Below are 15,015 nucleotides of genomic sequence, written 5' to 3'. Positions count from 1 at the left end.
GCAGCCGGAACGGCGTGGGAGCGGGTGACGGGGCTGTGTTTGAGAGAGACCCCCGTGCCCAGGGGCAGCTGGCGCTTGGCTCGGGGGTCGGGGAGTGCGGGTGTCTGACGGGCCTCCCTCCTGCCTGCCGCGGGGCTGCGCCTCTGAACCGTTGGCAGGTGTCGGGGAGCGCCTGCCCCGATGTCAGCGAAGCTGTTTGTCTTCGCGGAGTGGCGGGGGGGGGCGGGGGGAGCCGGGGCCCTGGCAGAACTCGCCATAGAAATAAGTGGCTGTGGGGGAGTGACTGGAAATGACCACGGGTACTGCTTTGGTCTGTGCCGGCAAACCTTCAGTTAACAAACGCAATTTCTGTTTTTTTTCCTGAAACTGTATGAAGTTATGGGGAGAGGTGTGCATTAGTTGCTGTGGGAAGGATAGAAATTCTGGGGTTTGGGTGGTGTTTTTTTCCATTTTATTTTTATGATGCTTTTTTATCTGAAGGCATAAGTAAGCGTGTTACTTTCTTCCTGATTTCATCTCGGTTTTATTCATAGCAGGTTTTACTTAGTTAGAATGGTCTTGGCTTACGTGGTTATATGTTAATAACATTTAGTTATGTCTCTTATTCAAGGGGTTTGTGAAAGTTGTCAAGAATAAGGCATACTTCAAGAGATACCAAGTGAAATTCAGGAGAAGGAGAGGTATTGTTAAATTCCCTGTAACATACAATTAAATGTCATTGATGAATATTCCTACTTTTTCACGTGTTTTCCACGCTATAACTTGTTTTTCAGAGGGAAAAACTGATTACTATGCCCGCAAACGTTTAGTAATTCAAGATAAAAACAAGTACAACACTCCTAAATACAGGATGATTGTGCGTGTTACCAACAGAGACATCATTTGCCAGGTAAGGTCTGCGGTGCTTGCTACCTACTTACCGGTCTCCTCAGAGTGAAATAAACAGAAAGGGGGATGGCAGAAACAGCTGATGTTTTTTAGGCTTGATCTGAGCAGGTTTGGTATTGTAAAATAGTTTCTTAGAGAAGAACAATCTTTAACATTGACACAACTGAAGTAATCAACTGTATTGATGATACAAAATAATTTTGCTAGTGTCAACTTTCTTTAGCAAGGTTATTCATAATGTAAGATTGTACGTTTTAATGATGCTGAGATAAGTAGAAGATTTTAGGGAAAAGAGAAGATATGTCTTTTTTTTTTCTACTGTATTTAAAGTGCTTTGAAAAGAGGGCCTTTTTGCTTGACTGAAGACAATGAAGTTGACTCTGTGACCTGTCAACCTGCCTTGACTATTGGACTGTATCTAAAGGTGCTCTCTCTCAATTTTGAGAGTTTTTTTCTGTGATGTTTTGTGGATCATATGAAGCAGGTAGGCCTTACAATGGCTTTCTTGTGAGATTAAAGGAGACTGGTAAATAAGAAGAGTAGGCATTTTTTCATGCTTATTAAATACACAGTTGTGTGTTGCATCATATGCAGTTCCTCACTGTGATTCACGATTAATTTTGAAGTGAAAAACTTAGGTGTGTTTGTTCTATTATAAATACTTCTTAAGGTTAAACAAAAGCTAGAAAAGTTTAACTGTAATTTCTTTCTTCATAGAATAATTATCTGTTGAGAACAGTGGAGAGTGCTGTTTTTACAGTCAGTTCAGACGAAACTATGTGAGCGTGACAAGGTTATTTTATCTTTGAAACTCAAAAGAAAAATCATTCATGGCAGGTGCTTACATCTGACTGATGGGTGCCTTTCCAGGATGTAGAAATCCTACAAAAAGGGGACAACTTTTGGATGTAGAAAGGAGGTGTGTGAGTCTAAAGGAGAAGGTTCTGTATGTGAAGGGAACAGTAGAAACATACCAGATGGTACTGGTGTCTCACAGAAGACCCCTGAGATTATGAAAATCTCAGGCCCGTTAATAAAATCATGCTGTAAGTTTAGTAACAATGTTATCACAAACTGTGCCAGATGTTTTTGCATTTTTCAGAGGTGCATTATATAGTGGGATTTGAGAACTACATGCAGAAAGTGGGACAGAATCCATCCGCGTCTATAATGATTCTTTGGCAGGTTGCTTTTGTAGGCAGTTTCCTGGCCTCTTGGTGTATGCAGAGAGGTAAATAAAAGTTGTTGCTAACATACACTTTCTCCATCCTAATACAGATTTGAATTATTTGCATCTGTACTTGAGTTAATTATGCCTCTTAAAAAAACCAAAACAAACAAAAAAACCCACCACCACCAAAAAACACCCCAAACCCCCAACCCATTGAGCTTGTATGCGAAGGTTGGCAGTTTGTTGGACTTCTATAGAGTATTCCTATCAGCTTCAGTAGATGTCAAAGAAACAATAAATCGAGCCAGTTACTGTGAGAATACTAACAGTTATTTTGTTGTCAGATTGCCTATGCCAGAATTGAAGGCGACATGATTGTCTGTGCTGCTTATGCCCATGAGCTGCCAAAGTACGGTGTGAAGGTTGGCCTGACCAATTACGCAGCAGCATACTGTACAGGTCTGCTGTTGGCACGCAGGGTAGGTATCTGTCAGCTTGTCTGGAAGTTGCTGCTTTGTATTTCTGGTTCTCTTACCAGCGGGAAAGCCCACTTTCTTAATTGGCGTGTTAGTATAGATACGTGACTCTGTGGGCTTCTCTAAATAATAACTTTTCCTTTTTACCATATAGATTTGATGGCCTCCTGTGACTGTCAGATCACAGTGAGAAGTATGCCACCATGCAGTTTCAGCTCCAGCAGCCCACTTTTAAGTCTCAGCATTTAAGTTTCGGGGAGGGAGGGAGTCAGGATAAAAATGTAAGAAACGTACCTGTAAGAATTTGAAAACAGGAAAACAGCATCCATTCATTTTCCATATGAGCTCGTGAATAAGTCAATTCAGTGGTGTACCTGTTGGAACAAGAGATTGAAATTTAACAGACACGCTTACCATGGTGGTTGTTAAAAGCTTTGTTATTAGTATGGGGTGCATAAGTTTTGTAAAGAAATCTGTTACAAACATGAATATTTTACTGCGAATTTGTATTTTAAGGTGATGGTGGTTCTTCATTTTGTCAATAAATGAAAGAATTTCAGAAGTGCTTGCTTTTTTTTTTCTTTTCCCCACAGCTTCTGAATAAATTTGGTCTTGATAAGATCTATGAAGGCCAAGTTGAAGTGACTGGTGATGAATACAATGTGGAAAGCGTGGATGGAAAGCCTGGTGCTTTCACATGCTACCTGGATGCAGGTCTTGCCAGAACTACCACTGGAAACAAAGTCTTTGGTGCTCTGAAGGGTGCAGTGGATGGTGGTCTATCAATCCCTCACAGGTAATGTAGTCTGTTTGGAAGAATTCCTTTAGAATTAACCTGAGATGATTCTGTATGTGACAGACTACTTATACTGTCACTTTATGTTGAAATAGTTTTGTTACGACCTGGTAATGATTATGTAGCCTAGGTTCTGGGGTGGGGTTTTTTTTGGTTGGTTTGTTGGCTGTTTTTTAATCCACAAGTGCAATTCTGATAGTCCTGCTGGGCATCTTGCAACTATCAAGAGAGAAATTTTTAGAAACTAAAGAGCCATCTTGTTGCTTTTATTTAAAAACATCTCGTGATTGAATACACTGAAGGTAAATATCCTTTAGTATTCTGTTGTTTTCAGTCTTTAGCAAATTGTGTGTATGTATTAATTTCATTGTGACAAGCTGCACATACCAGGTACAAAACCATTGATGTTTGCTGCAGTTGTCAGTACAAAGTAAGCTTGAGCAGTCCATGTACACTTAAAATTTCCCCATGGAAGTTTTGACAATTCCTGTCATAGGCTGTGAATGACCGAGTCAAGATTTTCCCCACTGCCGAAAAAAATCTGAGATTTGTTGTGTATTTTCCTACCGTCTCCCATGCTGTCCTCTTCATTCTTGACTAACTGTCCTTTTTTTTTTTTTTGACTTGGCTGCTACATGATGATACTCCCAGTGACTGAACACTCTGTAGTTGGTCCATGGTGTGTATATGATGTACTGCACTGTTTCAAGACGGGACTGATTGCAGCTGAGATTAACTTCTATTTCTTAATATTCTTTCTCTCTTCATTTTTAATTGGAGGGTCCTATCCCTCAGTTATCTGTAGGAGGATCTGATGTATCAGTCATTTCTTTGTTGAACCTAGCCTCTGAATTAGAGCATTTGGCAATATGTCTTAATCTGACTGTAACTGCTGTTTCACAGTACCAAACGTTTCCCTGGTTATGACTCGGAAAGCAAAGAATTCAATGCAGAGGTTCACCGCAAGCATATCATGGGCCAAAATGTTGCAGATTATATGCGTTATCTGATGGAGGAAGATGAAGATGCTTACAAAAAACAGTTCTCCCAATACATAAAGAACAATGTAACACCTGATGGGGTAAGACTTATCTGGCTGGCTCTTGTGCGTTAATAGAGATGCTGATAAGTCTTGCATAGGGACTTCTCTAGTAATGCAAATAAGCTTGATATGTAAAATAATGTGATCCATGTTTATGTTACCCATGCAGAGGAAATATTTTTTTCCTTCATTAAGGGCTCTGTAGCATATCAGATCTTCTGAAAGTGAGATCTTTTTTCCTGCTGTGAAGCTTAGTATTCTGCCTATAAATCTAAGCTTACAGGACTGCATTCCAAGCTAGACCACTTCTTTTTTTCTGATATGGAAGTTAACTTGAAGTTTCCGTACATGCTAACCACTCATTCCTAATCCTGCACCACAGCCTGTCTTTTCTGCAGCTGTGGTGGTTGCAACTGTGAGGATGTGCCCTATGTCAAATCTGAGGATTTGTGTGAACTCCATAGGTAGTCCTAGGTCCCAGGTGAATATGGAATAGCCCAAGCTAGCATCTCATGAAACTCCAGAGAGTGTAATACATGTTATTTTAGCACTATGTTAAATTTTAGAGTATCTTGTACAAAACACTAGAAGATATGTGATATTACCAAGGTGCTTCTTTCACTTCTTTCAAGTGTTAAACTCCTTTCAGATGGCTTGTCTTGCTGCCTGTTACATGTTCGTGCTTGGTTTCCCCTATTAGTGGTCCTGAAGGTTGAAACAAACTTTCTTATGTCCCCTTTTTAGGCTATGGGGAACTTAACTTCATTCTTTATCCCTTTATTGCTATGGGGTTTAAGGTTTTTTGTAAACTTAACTAATTGCTTTTTTTTTTTTTAACTTTACTAAAAAATAGCAATGTTTATGTAAATGCCAACTTCATCTGTTTTTACTAAACAAACAACGCTTATACCTTGTATTGCAATGAAGTGGGTCCAGGACTTATGTCAATAATTAGACAGTTGTCTTTGTCCATCTAGAAAATTTTTCACAGCTGGGGTCTAGTAGTCTTAGTTAACCACCAGCAAAGGTATTCTTAAAATTGGTGTCATAATGGAGTTGTAGTTGTCTTAGGGACAGACCAGCAGACAGACGTGGGTCCTCTGGTACCTTGTGCTATTGATCTATGTAACTGGACAGATCACTTCTATGTTCCTTGTCGCACATGGTAGAAGAACAGTCACTCAAGTACAATAACTGTTTGGGTGTAGCCTCTGCTAATGTGTTTGTTACTGCATCCCTGGGGATGATGTAGGGACTGTTGTTGTTCTTTTAAGACTTACTATCTGTAGCTGTTTTCATAACTTCTACTTTTTCCCTCTTACTAAGCAGCTTTGTAGTGTGTCCTAGGGTAGGGTCTACAAGCTCTAAGATTACACATCTGATGACAGAGTTTGTGTGGAATAATTTTGGTTTAATAAGTAAACATGAAGTATTTTATTTTAGGTAGAAGTAGAGTAACTTTTTAGACTGCATTTTAATTTAAATGTAGGGAAGCTATGGCACTGAAGGTAGGCCGCTGAGGAAATAGTATTTCAACTGCAAGATGGCAGCCTGTGTTTATGAGATTTGTAAGTAGTCTGTAGTTACTCTGTGGCCTTGGTTCCCTAACTGTAAAATAAGGATAAAATTACTTTTTCAGTTTTGTGTCTTAACTTGTGGGTTTGGATATTTTGATTGTGTTATAGTAATGATAGGAATTTCAGTATGTTGGGGCAGTGATCTTCTGTATGACGTGTTTTAAAAGCAACCGCACAAAATGACAAGCTGTATTGTGATGAAACCTGTTTCTAATTCATGCTCTGGTAAGGGTATCTTGGGGCTGTTTTTTTATATGATCCTATAACTGGACCACTAGAGAGAATTTAACGATTTTTTTTTTTTTAAAGATGGAAGAAATGTATAAAAAAGCCCATGCAGCTATACGGGATAATCCAGTCCATGAAAAGAAACCCAAGAGAGAAGTTAAGAAAAAGAGGTAAAACTTTCATTCATTTTAACACGAACATGACTTCTCTGTTCAGGATGTTTTAGTTATGTTAAAACAAGTAATGTGACTCACATTGCAGTTGTGTCAAAACATATGTTTTACATCAGATAAGATACAACCATTTCTGTACAACTTTGTCAGGTGTTAACTTCAGTGTAGGAATTTAAAATTTAAGAGCCCTCAACTATATTTAAAAAGAAAAAAAAAGGTTTAAAGTGGAGCATGCTTGTGGCCTGAATAGCTGGAACTCTTTAAGTGTGTATCTTCAGGTCTTTTTTTTCAGTGGGAAAGCTGCTTCTCTTTAGGAGAGGGCAGTACTAAACTACTTTGATTTTTCAGGGGTCTGAGAGAAAAGAAATCAAAGCACAGGTTGATACTGTCTGTACTCTAGTCACAAAAGCATACAGAGTTTACCTCTTCAGGAATTAAACTGCTGCAGTCTAACCATATCTTTTTGTGGTGCCCTAACTACAGCCTTAAATCATTACAAGGAAATAAAGCATGTTACAGAAGTAAGAATATGTTTAAGCATAAGCATTCTTAATCACAGTTCTAGTGCACTGCAGCTTTCCTGACCACCTTTTTTGCTTATTTTGCCTTCGATACCTCATACTGTGCTTACATTGCAGATGGAACTGTCCCAAGATGTCCCTCGCCCAGAAGAAAGATCGTGTTGCTCAGAAGAAGGCTAGCTTTCTCAGGGCCCAGGAGCGTGCAGCTGATAGTTAAGACAACTTCCACAATTTTCTATGAAGCTTTGGAAAAAGTGGCAATAAATTTATTGAGTAAGCAACTGTGTAAGAATGGCTTATTAATATATCTTCTAAAGATGTAGAACATTTTTATGATCCAGCTGGTCTGTAGCCTTACACTTTTTTCCATTTCAAAGTACTATATGAATTTTAACTCCTTCACAGAGGAGAAGAAAGGTGACAGACTTCAAAACCAAGGCTGCTGTTTTAGGATTATTCCCCTAAGAGGAGGAAATCAAAGGGATATTTTTTTGTGTGTGACTAGTATCAAAGACTAGACACAAGAACGTGCTGCTTCTATTTGCGATTTTAAATTTTTAAAAAGGGCTTTACATGTCCTTCACAATTTTTCTTTCAGCATTCTTAATGTTACGGGGTGGGGAAATATGTATGTAACTTAAGAAAAAAAAAGTAGTTACAGTAGGTTCCAAAGCCCCTGCCCAAAGGCAGCCTTAGGCTTTCAGGAACACAAGGGGCAACGTTCCCTACTACGACTTAACTGTAACTGATAGAGGAATACATGTCTAATTGAAGTATTTAAGCTTTGTCCAATAACTGAAGTATTCCATGTACTCAGGTACTAGAACAGGTACTGCCTTAAGCTGAATACCTTACTTCTAAGTTGCATATACATGCTTAGTTACAGAGGCCTTGACTTGCCGCTACACCTCAGTTTCATAGGCGTTTCTTATTTGTTTCCCATTAGACTTACTGAAGTTGTTTGCACAGTTAGATACATGAAGTAGGCTCTGTGGAAGAATGTTTTACTGTGAGATACTGATACAGTTTGAAAGAGAAAAGGAGGCTTGTGATTTATTGTAAATAAAGTGTGGGGGTTTTTTTCCAAAGAAAGCTCCAACAGCAATAAAAATGACAGTTCTGTACAAACTGCACTATTAAACATGTTTTCCAGGTGTTTAAAATACCCACCATCCTTTTGGATTCAATAATGTTCTCTGCCCAAAACCTAGTAGCAATTACAGTCAGATTTTTCCACCAAGAATATGACCACTTTACATTTGAGTGCATTGCTGTCTACAAATACTTACTAGCTTGTGGTTGGAGGGCATTATCAATTTAGAGACAGTAATTAGCATTAGCATAGTTAAAGAATTACTAAAAAGCTGATGTTTACAAAACAGTATACCCTTAACCCAAGCTGCATACTATCACATAGAGTATGGAGAAATGGTTTTATGTTGGTCCTGTACTTCAGTATCATCATTCAAGGAATGCATTTAATATAGGATACCTAAAGCAATTAGCAACCTGTCAATATTTAAATAAAGCTTGTACTTCTTTCCCTATACTGAAAATGAATTAAGTGGTAGATTTACAAGTATATGGATGACTGCCTTTAAAATCATTAAAGATTGAATTATTTCATACCTAAAGCATTTATAAATTAAACATTAAGTATTGAGCATAGTATTAAGGTGTTTTATGGACATCCAATTCTGCATAACTGTGAATGTAGATGTAAATCTGAGAAACAACAGATGCAGATTGAAGGTGGTACAGTGGTCATGCCATGTGGAATGCCAGGATCAGATGGTGTTTATTTACTCACAACTTGAGACTGAACAATGACTTACAGCTGCTATTAGAAAAAAAGAATAGTAACACACCACAGCTCGCTCGCTCACTCACGTTCCACCTCTTTCCTAGCTGTTACTATCTCATAGGCTCCCATTTAAGCAATATCCCATGATCCTGAACAAACCTAGCTTGTCCTACAGTTCACATCTAGCTCTGGCTTACATACTTCCTGCAATAGTTCAAGAGGATTTAAATCCAAGGCTGTAGCTAAATTCGGAGGGACAGTAAAGAGTCAAGACTTTATCCACAGCTATTATTTGTTTCACATGTCATACAGCAGATTCCTACACTGTAAAAGCTTCCTTTAACTGTTAGGATGCTTCTGCCACCAGTATTTTTAAAAATTAACTAACTTCAGTTCTCACAAAACAGCTTAGTCCGAACTTTTCAGTTTTCAGTATTGGCTACAGCTTAATTTGGGTTAAAGGTTTCAACTGAAGTACAATAATCCACAGTTTTTGAAACAGATGTTGATATTGCTGCTAGACTATATACATGATTTTAAGAAGTAAAATGTTCTAAAATTCTTAGCTCCCAACATGGTTCACTGTATAAGAACTTCAGAAGTGTTCAAATACTTAAAACATTCAAGATGTAAGCATGAGGTAACAAGGTGTAAAAAAGAATGTAAGTCTCATATTACAACCTGTCAGTTCTAGAATAGAATTCTAATTTTCCACAGTTTAATAATTATTAATGTGCAAACTCTGCCATGCCAAAGTATTAGTAAACGTCAATCTCAGTTCAGTTTATTCACAACAGCAGCTTGGACTCCAACACATTATTTGCAGTAGTGGTGGTTCTTCATAGAACTACTTGGGATAAAAATCTTTTGCAGGTATTCACAAGACAGCAATGAATTTCACAGAATTGTAAGATGTTCCATAGGTTGATGTGGTGGCACAGTGAATACTTTCATCCTCTTCAAGATCTGACAAAGTGCACAGAACAGTCAAGCATGCAGGATTTTTGTTTCCATAACACAGCACTGGAACACCAGAAGCGCTTCTGCCTCTGCCCGATCATTCAGTGGCATGTTCATTCTTTGAGAAGCACTGTCATAAGGTACCGACTGAAGGGCAAGAGTTAGAGCCATTCATTTGAGTAAAGAAATGTCTTTAAAAAATGCTGCAGATCATTTTTATCAAATGTGGTAGGCCACCTCTTGTGGCAGGCATCAATATTCTGCTGGTGGAGAAGCTAGGAATCGTTTGTATGGGAAATTTTCTTCCACAGTAAAGTTTTTAAGTTATTGAGTATTAAAGAATGTTCCATTTCCATCTGATTTGCTGTGACTTTAAGGGCAATACACAAGTACAGTTGTTTTTCTAATTCTTCATGGATATCAGAAGGAGCACCACGAAGCAGATAGTCTTTAAGTAGCTGACAGGCTTTTGCCAAGTTTGGCTGAATTACTTCTGTGGTACATCTCATTTTGCTTTGGTCGCATAGAGTTCTACAGTCTGTACCGTAAATACAGTCCAAGTCTGATTGACACTGACGATCTTTAATTATTTCCTTCAAATTAATTTCTGGCACAATTTTCCTCATGTCCATCATTTTCAAATCATATTTATCATTATATCCCAGGTTTTTGGCACTTGTATCACACATAAGAAAGTTTCCATAAGGTCCATGGAAAATATCTTCCACAAACTCTAGAAGTCCTATAGCTATTTTTGCCTTTCTTGGCCACGATGGAGTAAACCATTGGTCCATGCTTCTTCTGAAGCCAGAGGGAATGAAAAGTTCTATGATCCATGGAAGGCTGATTCCATAGAGAGAGGTATATTCAACTCTTTCAGTCACATAGAGATCCCCACAAAAACCCATCAACTTGGGAGTATGTTCTTTATCCTGCAAGATAACCATTAACAGAAACTCATCTAGCTGCAGAAGTGCCCATGTGGATTTCGCTTCTGGCAAAGAAACTCTACCATCTTTGTTTCCATCAGCAAAAGATAGGATGAGATTAACCAGTTCTGAAAGATTTCCTTGTTCACCCAATTTTGCCTAAAAGCAACAAATGAAAAAGATTAAGTATGATTTCATTAACTACCACCAATCCACCTGTCATTTTACCTCCAGTTATTCTCCTTCTATGGATAGTGTGGTAGGGTATGTTTTGTTCTAATTTTCATTGGTTATAGATGTTACAGGACTTGCTACCAGATGCCTGAAGAGCTTCCTTTTTGTTCTGTTTTCAAAGGCAACAAGTATATGATCTTCTGAAAGTGCTAGCATTCTTTGCATTTCAAAATGCAAACATTAAAATTGAAACATTGGTTTTGGTCAGGTCAGTCTTTAGAAAAATCATATCAAGTAGCATGTTAAATATCGTCTTAGAAAAAGTATGTAGAATTCAAATGTTTAGATCAGGTTTAGTTTTCAGATGATTAAACCTTACAGGTGTAGAGAAACTACTAAAAAGTACCAAGACACACTGGGTACAAATCCCCATACGATAAGCGCAATGAAATATTTAATTTTGTTATTTGATATAACCACCTCCATGGCATCAATATAGAGAAAGAAGCCATTCCTGCAATCAGAACTGTTGCATTTTCAACTGCCACCAATGCACACAAAGTCCGATAAACTTTTCCCAAATTCTCCTAAAGACTACTCTAAAACACCTGCTGCTCACCCATTCTGGGAGACAAAGCTACTGTAAATGCATGACAACTGCCATCAGCTTTATGTTGCATGTGAGTGCATGTGTACACATAGGCTCACTCAGCTAGAACAGCATTATTTCCATCACTGGAGACATAGGAGCTATGACAACAGCAAGAGAATTTTCAGAAAGAAAACCCAAAATTCATATTGACACAGCATCAAAATGATGACTCAATATTAGAAAATTCTGGGGTAACATTAAGGCAATATAAATAAGTATCACATTAATATAACACAGAAAGAACTGGGAAAAGTATGGCTGGTCATTCTGCTTAGAGAGATTCCTGCTACTCAGTTAACACAGTAACTCTTCCCAAGCATGAATAGTTTTCAAATTGTGCTTCAGTCTTTGTACCTGGTTACAACCACCCCAAAAGCAGCAGAAAATATTTTTACCATATATCATTCTATACAAATACAGGTGAAACTGGAGACATGCAAGATGCATACCAACTTCCATCTGTTAAAAAGTAATTAAAAAAATGATAATTAGTTGCTTCAAACTTCGAGATAAGCACCTCTGGGAAAAAATATTTTTGTGCCGATTATGTTTCTAACAGGCACTTGAACATGGCTCATACAATAGGGCATTCTCTCCAGCTGCAGGAAAATAAACCTTTCTGTCAAAACAGAATAAATAAGCATATACTTACTTTAAAAAGACCATATACCATTTCTTTGAATTTCTCAACAGTGGTTCCTCTTGTGGGTTTATCAAATAGGACTATTTCCTTCCTTGGTTCTGGGTCAGTACCAAAATCAAGTTGAGCAGCTTCTTCCATCTGGCATTTTATAACACCTTGCAGATTTCCCCAGATTCCTAAATACATCTATGCAGGAAAAGCAGGGAAAAAAAGTAAAAAGCAGTGTAGAAGTCCATCATCTAAAGACCACCTGTACTCCAACCACTGCTTCAAGAGTCAAGTAACAACACAGATTAGAAAACCGAGTCCTGCATACAGACAAATACAATACACTATTGCAGGTACTCTGGAGACAATAGACTGTCAAAATACAAAGACAGCTTGATAAACAATACATTGGCATTACTGACATCTTTGCGTAGGTTGTTAAGAGGCTGCTGCTTCTATTTGGGAAGCAAGATAGCAGAGTAGTAGTATGCTGTACAAAAGGGTATTACTCTGTCAAAACATAGGAGGATCCAGTATATTATATATATGTTTATAAAACATATATAATAAAATATATTTTATTATATTTTATCAACAAATACAAATAACATAATACTATATACAGGTGTATTACATATAGGTGCATGTTGTATATAATATAGAATTAATAATGTGTATTATACCCATATATTCTCTCTATACAGGTATGCTATATACATAAATACAAACATGCTCTGCATATCACAGCACACAGTTTGAAATAATCTGTATCAAACAGATACAGCTTGCTGAAAATAACATCTACTTGATGTTCTAAGAGAATGACTTTTCAGTGGGAAATAATAAAACTGGGTTGGATGAGTAAAGCCTCACCTGGTTATTGGGCTTTGTTGACAAGCATTTTCCAAAATACAATGTTTCTTTAGCACAAAGACTGCTACATGCTGACCCATCAATAACTCCAGTCTTGTATTTATCACACTGAAACAAACAGGGAGAAAAATATTTAACAAATTGCCCAAGAAAGGAGTCAACAACTGTATCTCTCCCAACACCTGACTCTTGAAAGAAAAATCTAAGAAAACAATTTTAATAGCCCTATACCAAAACAATGTTAAGAAATGTAACTGTTTTTATCTGTAATTGAAGATGTAACCTTACATCAACATGATGGAATATCAGAATTTGATTAATTTACATGAGGCACTGACTGAATTAGCTGTGGAATTAGTCAGGACAAACACTTGAGAAAGCTATGCTAAATATACTTACTATTATTTTCCTACAGTCATGTCCTCTGCATAATTCTGTGTAGGTGGAGTACTGAACATACATAACCCAGCTGCCAATAAATACTACTAACCAAGAGATGAAGAGATACTTCATCCGCATATATGAGAAACGTACCTAGAGGACACAAAGAGAAAATATTTTAATTCATTCAGCAGTAGTCAGAATGATAGAAACAAACATGATATACTTATTTCACCTTTTAGAATTTTACTTCCACAGTGATAGAATAAACAGACTGCATTATATGGAACATTTGCTTCCTTCAGTGGGAAAAACTGACAGGGGAGGTCAGTTTGACTTATGTAGGTAGAATGAAAATTAAGATATAAATAAAATAAAACACAACAGACCCTCATACGGCAAACCAGGCTGCAAGAACCAACTTGATCAAAATCATAAACTGTCAAAGCTCAACTATTTGCGTTTTTCTCTAAGTCCAGTTACCTATGTTCCCCTCCTGGTAAACCAAATCCAACAGACCAGGAATCTGGTCAAAAAATAACCTGCGTTAATGTATACATATACAAGATAGATATAAGCAGGGTGGGTATCAGGGACAGGTTCCATGATAGCCCCACCTTCAGTGGTGAGAGCAGCTGTATTGGGTCAGTATGAGATCCATTTCTACTAGTATCCTAATCTTCAGCAATAGCTAAAAATAGACACCACTGAAGAATGAGAACATATAATATATACCCCAAATGTGCTCTCATTTTCCTTTAGATGAACTTGCTAAGCCAGATGTGATTTTCTGTATTTAGTAAATCTCAAACCATTTATCTTTCATGAACTTACTCAGACTCCTTAAAATCCACATAAGCTTTCAGCATCCACAACACCCTTTAGCAATTAATTCCACAGGTCTACTATCCACTGTACCAGGCTCATGGACTGGACTTTATTTTGCTTACATCCGTTTCACATTAGCTTTGAGATCCCATATTTCATGTATTTGAAGAGATGAGTTATCAATTTCTGTTATGATATTCCACTCTCTCCACATCTGTTATGATTTTGTGAGCCTCCATCACATGCCTCCCTGCCATGTCATCTTTTTTACAGATTGACAGGTCCTAACTTAGTTGTTCCTCAGAGAAACCATTCCATATGTTTGGAAAAGGTTCCAAGAAAGGTAGTAATGATGAGCAGTTTTGCAGTCACGTACGTGCCAGGTTAAGCCATCTCACACATGCTAATTTCAAATGGCTCCATCTGCCTGGGAGGAAAAAGCACTGAAGTAATTCCAAATTACTACAATTTGATAGTACTTATCTTAAATCACAGTAAATGCAATACATGGCTTCAGCCTTAAGTATTTTGTATTTTCAAAAAACAAAAAAAAAGTTACTAAAGAAAATAATCTTCCACAAATATAGGAAGATCTTCAACAATGCATTTCCCTTTCAAAACATGTAATTTGTTTATTTTTAAGGGAATTGAGATCAAAGTAGCAGTTCTAATCAGTTGAATGGTAGCTTGGTTTAATACCTATCACATGAACTGCCTTTTTCAGACCTTAAGAAAGGAAGTATAATTCCTAAGAACACAAGTTCTGCTCTCAACCTAGAGTGGTTCTGACTCTTCCACCGTAACTCACCTCGTGATTCAGGGTATACTTTCACACAGGCACTCACTCTATCCAAAGACTAAAGAGGAAGTGTATCTTGACCCCATATAGTTCTATAAGGAACATCAACTCT

General features: G+C 37.6%; 2 protein-coding genes across 3 annotated transcripts; one reads left to right on the top strand and one right to left on the bottom strand.

The window, feature by feature from the left end:
- Positions 1–592: 592 nt before the first annotated feature.
- Positions 593–7,150, top strand: RPL5 (ribosomal protein L5; the record flags this gene model as incomplete). The annotated part of the gene is made up of 7 exons (XM_010292844.1): positions 593–680; positions 774–889; positions 2,404–2,538; positions 3,129–3,331; positions 4,235–4,412; positions 6,260–6,348; positions 6,990–7,150. Coding segments are annotated over 7 exons (909 nt in total), but the record flags the coding sequence as incomplete, so codon positions are not given.
- A 2,638-nt stretch (positions 7,151–9,788) lies between these two features.
- FAM69A (family with sequence similarity 69, member A) lies at positions 9,789–13,425 on the bottom strand. 2 transcript variants are annotated; one of them, XM_010292842.1, is made up of 4 exons: positions 13,295–13,425; positions 12,896–13,003; positions 12,044–12,220; positions 9,789–10,724 (listed from the first exon to the last, which is right to left on the bottom strand). In XM_010292842.1, the coding sequence occupies exons 1-4, from the start codon at positions 13,412–13,414 to the stop codon at positions 9,912–9,914; spliced, it is 1,218 nt and encodes a 405-aa protein (XP_010291144.1). In that variant the 5' UTR covers positions 13,415–13,425; the 3' UTR covers positions 9,789–9,911. The 2 variants fall into 2 exon arrangements, with proteins under 2 accessions (XP_010291144.1, XP_010291145.1); XM_010292843.1 differs by lacking the exon at positions 12,044–12,220 and having other exon boundaries at positions 13,295–13,420.
- Positions 13,426–15,015: the final 1,590 nt, after the last annotated feature.

This window comes from Phaethon lepturus, unplaced genomic scaffold (assembly GCF_000687285.1).
Source record: "Phaethon lepturus isolate BGI_N335 unplaced genomic scaffold, ASM68728v1 scaffold45408, whole genome shotgun sequence".
Classification (NCBI taxonomy): Eukaryota; Metazoa; Chordata; class Aves; order Phaethontiformes; family Phaethontidae; genus Phaethon; species Phaethon lepturus.
This window is presented reverse-complemented; position numbering and strand designations above follow the sequence as displayed.

Coding starts and splice junctions, on each gene's coding strand:
- FAM69A (XM_010292842.1), bottom strand. CDS start 13,414: ATGCGGATGAAGTATCTCTTCATCTCTTGGTTAGTAGTATTTATTGGC. Junction 13,004..13,294: donor ATGACTGTAGGAAAATAATA/GTAAGTATATTT, acceptor TGTTTGTTTCAG/TGTGATAAATACAAGACTGG. Junction 12,221..12,895: donor CAACAAAGCCCAATAACCAG/GTGAGGCTTTAC, acceptor TTTCCTGCATAG/ATGTATTTAGGAATCTGGGG.